Raw genomic sequence first — 6000 nt, forward strand, 5'->3', positions numbered from 1 at the left:
TCCTGAGCAGGAAGGCGAGACCAGGCCTCACAGCCACCCAGGAACCCGCTTCCTTTCTCTTACACAGAACTGCACTTAATTACAGAGCGAGGAAGCAGAGCTCCCCCAGGCCGAGCCGGGCGCTCCCCCAGGCAAGCCCCGAGGACGCCAGCATGGAGCCTGGAGGGGGGACAGTGCCCACCGAGGAGCCTGGACTCTGGCAGCTCGGTCTCCACAGCCTGGGGCCCTCAGCCGATCGCCCTAAACCCCATCCAGCTGTAAAATATGTAAGCTCCACACCACCTCCTCCGCGTTCACCTTGGCCGTCCTCAGACCCGGTCTTGCCTGGACAGACCCCCGCCCTTCAAGGGTCAGGGAGGGTGACACAGAGCCGTTTTCAATTCGCCTACCCCTGCCGGCCTTGGTCACAAACCAGGCTTTTATTTTATTTTATTTTATTTCATTTCATTTCATTTCATTTTGTTTCATTCTATTTTATTTCATTTTATTTTATTTTATTTTATTTTTATTTTCGTTTTATTTCCATTTTATTTTCATTTTATTTTATTTACTTGTTTTTTTAGGAACTAAGCTTTTTTTTTTTTTAAGGTTTATTTATTTATTTTGAGAGAGAGACAGAGAGAGCAACCAGGGGAGGGGCAGAGAGAGAGAGAGAGAGAGAGAGAGAGAGAGAATCCCAAACAGGTTCCCCAATGTGGGGCCCAAACCCACGAACTCGGAGATCATGACCTGAGCCGAAATCAGGAGTCAGATGCTTAACCGACCGGGCCACTCAGCCGCCCAGAACTGACCTTTTAAATGTGGGTTTGTCTCCCTAAAGGGAATCCAGAGGCCAGAACCTCACAGGGGCCGCGTCCCTTTCGGGACCGTCTCCAGGTGGGCAGGGAAGCTGGTGACTATTCCCGGAGGCAGGTGAGTCACGTCTCAGGACAAAGCTGAAGGCGGTCCGGCAAGCGCCCCCCCCACCCCGCCGCCCCCTCTGCTGCCTTCCTGGGGTGTGTGTCTCCTGCGCCCATGTTCTCCCGGCCGCTCTGGCTCACGTGTGCGCCCATCACGTCCCCTGATAAACGCCCAGCTCCCCTCGCCGGCGCCCCTGCAGCCGTGTCCACCCTCACTCTCCAGCGTCCCTCCTCGTTACTCCCACCAGCCCTCAGCGTCACCGGCGCACCCCCGGGCCCCCCACCCCTGTCACCCGAGGCTGGTGTTCTCAACCTACACGTGGACCTCAAGAAACGGGTTGTCTGGCACCTAAAAGCCCTTCTCATAAATGTTTTTAAAGTTTACTTATTTGAGAGAGAGAGAGAGAGAGAGACAGCGCACGAGCCAGGGAGGAACAGAGAGAAAGGGAGACAGAATCCCGGGCAGGCTCCTCCCCATCACCACGGAGCCCACTGTGGGGCTCGAACCCACGAACCGTGAGATCAGGACCTGAGCCGAGATCAGGCGTCAGACGGTTGACCGACTGAACCCCCTGGGTGCCCCACAGAGCCCTTTCTCGTGAAAGCGACGTGAGCGGCAGGTGGGTTCCCATGCCAGCCTCTAAGGTGCCACTGTGAGGCAAACCCTGGGGCAACAGGGCAGATCTGAGTCCTGGGGACACCCCCTCCCCAGCACGAGCTACTCATTTATACCCTCAGCAGGAGGTATGGCCACCCCACAGGCAGGAACACAAGAAGGGGCCCCGTGGCCCCCGGGAATCCCACCCAACCACCCGCAGGGGAGAACAGCGTACTGCAAACCGGGGACCCTCTGGGAACAGGCAGGTCTGGGCCACTGAAGGCCGCGAAGGTGGGCCTTTCCCTTCCCAGAGCTGTGTCCTCTGCTCCGCGACTGATCCCCTAAAAGGCCCAGGACCCAGCGGGGGACAGGAGGTGACATTTCTAAGCTGGGAGGTGCGGCCACTCTATGCCAGCCCATGCCTCTGGTCCCTGTGGACTGACCCCTTCCACGGGCCTCACCACGCGACAGGCTGACTCTGTGACCAGAGGGACAGCTGCGTGTTCTCCACCCGCAGAGCGCGGCTCCCCGGGGTACAGCAGGTGAGGGGCAGAGGTGATGTGTGAACTCGGGCACGCCTGATCCCATACCTGAGTTTTCCAGAAGGCCCGGGGGGAGAGGGGGGGACACGATTCAGGAGGGGACTCACCAGGAAGCAACTGACGTCTATGAGCAGGACGGTGGGGACGCCCCCGAAGGTGACCCCCTGGAGCACGGTGCTGTTTTTGGCCGTGTTGTAGCAGTACGAGTCATTGGGCTGGTCCCCGATGCCCAGCCGCTCACGCACGGACACCGCCTTGGACCGCCACAGCTCCAGGATCAGGGAGTTGTTCATCGTGCCCCTTCGCCCTGGAGAGCAAACCGGGCAGACGGTCAGGGCCAGGGGTCCCCGGAGGGTCCCCCACCCGCGCTGGCAGGGCCCGAGGTGGGCACAAGGGCCGCTGGGTGCTGGGAGCCAGCAGCAAGCCATCAGGGAGAGGCGGGCACCGGGCCCCGCGTGCCTGGCAGAGCCCAGGAGAATAGCCCCATTGTGGGAACAGTCCCAAGGGTCAGATGGCCCGGTGGACAGCTCATCAGGACACAGCAGGGAAGCGGGGGGGGGGGGGGGGACAGGGGCCTGCCTCCTAAGAGGTGCCTGAGCTCCTGCCAGGAAAGTCCTCCCCGGGGAGCCCCTGGGGGCTCGGGGGGACAGTCAGGGGACAGAAACGAGGGAGATAAAGGTGGGAAAGACGAAAACGCAGGAAGAAACAAATCAGGAGGAAGGGACGTCCATCCAAATACGCACACACATGTCAGCTCCAGGAAGGCCCTGAAGGGGCAGCAAGAAAGGGCAAGGGGGGGTGGTGGAAGCGGGTGGGAAGGAGGGGCACACCCCCGCCCTCCCAGGGAACTCCCCCCCCCCCACCTTCCCAGTCTAACAGGAAGGCCCGGCCTTTTCAAAGCAAATACGACTCCAGGTTACTCCAGGCTGCTCGTAGACCTTTCCTTTCTGAGGCTTCTGGGAGCCCCGGGAAGCTAGGAAACCACCAGTGTTTGTCCCTGTCATCGAAGGCCCCCGAAGGCCCCCGAATTAGCACCCCCTCACACCGTCTGTGGCTGGAGAGCCGGGAGCGATAACTCAGCAACCCTTCCTCAAGCTCCGACTCGTCTGTCAGGGGACTTCTGCGAGGTCTGCTATCTCTAACCTGCCACGGGGACAAAAATCTTGGGGACCAGAAGAAAAGGGACGGAGATATTTGGACTACCTGGCGATGCGGCTGGGGTGGTGACTGCCACTTCGACCCCCGGGACGGGCTGGCTGGGGACAATGTCACACACACACACACACACACACACACACACACACACAGGATGGACTGCAGGAAGCGGGCAGAGGCAGCTCCAAGGGCATGGGAGGATGACCCAGGAGCCTGAGTCACTCTCTCACCCCTTATGAGAGGTTTGGCAATGGCCGGACGATGTGACGCCAGAGCCACGGAGCTGGTGGCCCTCGACAGACTCACAAAGACTACCTCTGGGAGGCAGATCTTGGTTCCCCTGCTTTAAGGGTCGCCCAGCAGCACCACCCCCGACAGAGCGCCCGGCCTGACACTGTGAGGCCAGCGCCTGCCCCCCCCCCCCCAAAACCCCTGTCCTGCCTCACACATACCAGACGCCCAGGGAAGGAAGGACTGTGGGCGAGTCCCTGGGCGAGGTCCTCAGCCAGTGCCGGCAGAGACAGGAACAGTCCCGGCCGCCTCCCAAGCTGCCTCAGGCCTGCCACTCACTTCCTGCTGGGCTCTCCCGACCCCAGGACCGGGCCGCACGGCCTTTCCAGGCCTCCCTGAAGGAACGCAGAGTCACCAGGAGCTGCCTTTTCCGCTTTGGCTCACGCCCGCCCCAAGCCTCTGAACTCAGGGCCTCACATGCAGCCTTTGGTGTTTCCACCCTGCTTCCCCCGCCCAGCTCCCCCCCCCCCGCCCCAATCCCCCACCACCACCCAAACTGGTTCTGGGCGCTCCTCTGTGCTGCCTGCCCCTCTCTCCTCCTCCAGCATCAGCAGCCTGACCTCTGGCTCGAGGCCCCGCTGGGCCCAGGGAGGGTCCACTCCACAGAAGCACGGGTGGCCGTGGGCCCCCGGTAAGGGCCTCCCCAAGGGCAGCTGCTACCCGAGGGCCAGAATCAGGAAAAGGGACACAGCAGAACAGAGAAGGCTTGAAAGGTAAAGTGGAAAGGAAAAATCACGCCCATAAAATGCTCACAGAGGGAGCACTGTCCCTGGAAAGGAGTGGCTACTGGGGGCGGGCGGCCCTGGCCGATGCTGCTGGAGGCTGAGCAGAGCAGAGGTCCCCTGGGAGGAAGCCCCCCGAGGCTCGTCTTCCTTGCACCCCCTTCCACCCCGGGCACCCCTCTGGGTCCCTTCCCTCCTGCCACACTGGCTCCCTGGCTGGTTTTACACAGTCCGATAAGAACTGGCCAGGTCGGCCAGCAAGGACTGCCAGCCTGGTCGGGGGGGGGGGCCTCCGGGCTCCCCAGAGCCAGCCCCCTTCCGGGGGAGGGCACAGCTTTCTCTTAACCCGGGCTGTTGGGAGGCACACGCCTGAGACCGTGTGCATGAAGCACTCAGCCCAGCGCCTGGTCCGTGAGCACCCAAAGGCTCCTGGCTCTTATTTTAAGTCACTCCTCCAGCCAATGGGAAACACAAGGTCAGCACCCGGTCCAGGTTTTTCCCCTGTTAGAGCCCAGGGAACAGCCAGGGAGACCTTTGCCCCAACACTGAACAAAGAGGTGGTGTGAAGAGAGGTTTCTGCTTCTGCTCACGTCCACGTGGAGGCAGAAGCGACTCAGGGCTGTGACAGGTGTCCCGGGAGGGGAGGAGGGAGGAAAACAGTGATGCCGGCCGGAGGGGAAGGGAGAAACAAGACGGGTTGTTTCTCGGGTTCGGGATGATCTGGAGTGTCCCCATCCCCCACGGCCTCAGCCCTGTCGGAGCAGGAGCCAGGGCCTCAGAAAGGCGGGTCTCCCTCCCCTGCCCCCTTGTGCCCCGGGCTGCACTGGTGGGCACAGCCCCCTGGCTTAACCGCGAAGCCTGGACACCGCGGGGGTGGCGCGCAGGCACTCCTGGGCCTGGAAGGAAGCTCGAGGTCGTCTGGTCAACCACCCCGGGCAAGTCCTGCGCCAGCGGCCGCCCCACCCGGGGCTGGGACGTGCAGGCCGCCCCGGAGTCTCAGGTAGCCCGTCGTCTTATCAGGTCCCCGAACCCGGCGGTTTGGGTTTCCAGGTGGAGATCTCCTCCTCCTCCCCTCCCTGCAAGGCCCCCTCCCCCCACACCCCGGCCTCCCTGGACTCCAGCAGGGCCGCAGGCAGGGGTCACCGAGGGACGGGCCCAGTGGCTCCCACCTGCACCCCGCGGGGGGGGGGGGGGGGAGGCGTCCGAGAAGGAAGAGCCCCCCCCCCTCCCCGGCTGCGCTCCTGCTCCCCGTCCGGCCGGGTCAGCCCCCCAGCGAAGGCCCGGGGCGGGGGGCGGGGCGGTCCAAGACGGCTGCGGGGAAGCTAGAGAAGCACGTCCCCCCCTGGCCGGAGACGGGGTCCGCGCGGGCCGGGACCCTGGACTCGGCCCCGGGAGGAATGCGGGCGACCCCGACCCGGCGCCCCTGCCCACCGTACCTGCGGCGCCCGCGCGGCGGCTGCACCTGACCGGCGGGCCCCGCCCCCGAAAAGTTTCAAAGTGAAACTCCGGACGCCTCCCGCACATGCGCACCGCGGGCCCAGTTTTCGGATCCCGCCCCCGCCCCCGCCCGACCGCGCGCCGCCCCGGGACTTACGCCCGGAACCTGACCCCGCCCCTGCGCCCCCGGGGCCACCCCGCGGGGGGAGGGGGTGCAGGTCCAGGGGTCCCGGGGCGCGGGGGTGGCTGCTCCTGGGGCCCTTCTAGGGGTCCCGCTGGGGAGGGAGACCTGGATGGCGTGTGCCCTTGCAGCCCCGGCCTCCTCCGCCTCCGGGCCTCTGTGGTTGCATCGATAA

General features: G+C 63.8%; 1 protein-coding gene across 1 annotated transcript in view; it reads right to left on the minus strand.

Moving 5' to 3' along the window:
• The window catches only part of TMEM63A (transmembrane protein 63A), a 28042-nt gene extending 22300 nt beyond the window's left edge, over positions 1-5742 (minus strand). The window contains 2 exon segments of the mRNA XM_043568638.1: positions 2147-2346; positions 5644-5742. Coding sequence (XP_043424573.1) covers positions 2147-2346; positions 5644-5731 — 288 coding nt within the window. The 5' untranslated portion in view covers positions 5732-5742.
• Positions 5743-6000: the final 258 nt, after the last annotated feature.

Source organism: Prionailurus bengalensis, chromosome E4 (assembly GCF_016509475.1).
Source record: "Prionailurus bengalensis isolate Pbe53 chromosome E4, Fcat_Pben_1.1_paternal_pri, whole genome shotgun sequence".
Taxonomy (NCBI): Eukaryota; Metazoa; Chordata; class Mammalia; order Carnivora; family Felidae; genus Prionailurus; species Prionailurus bengalensis.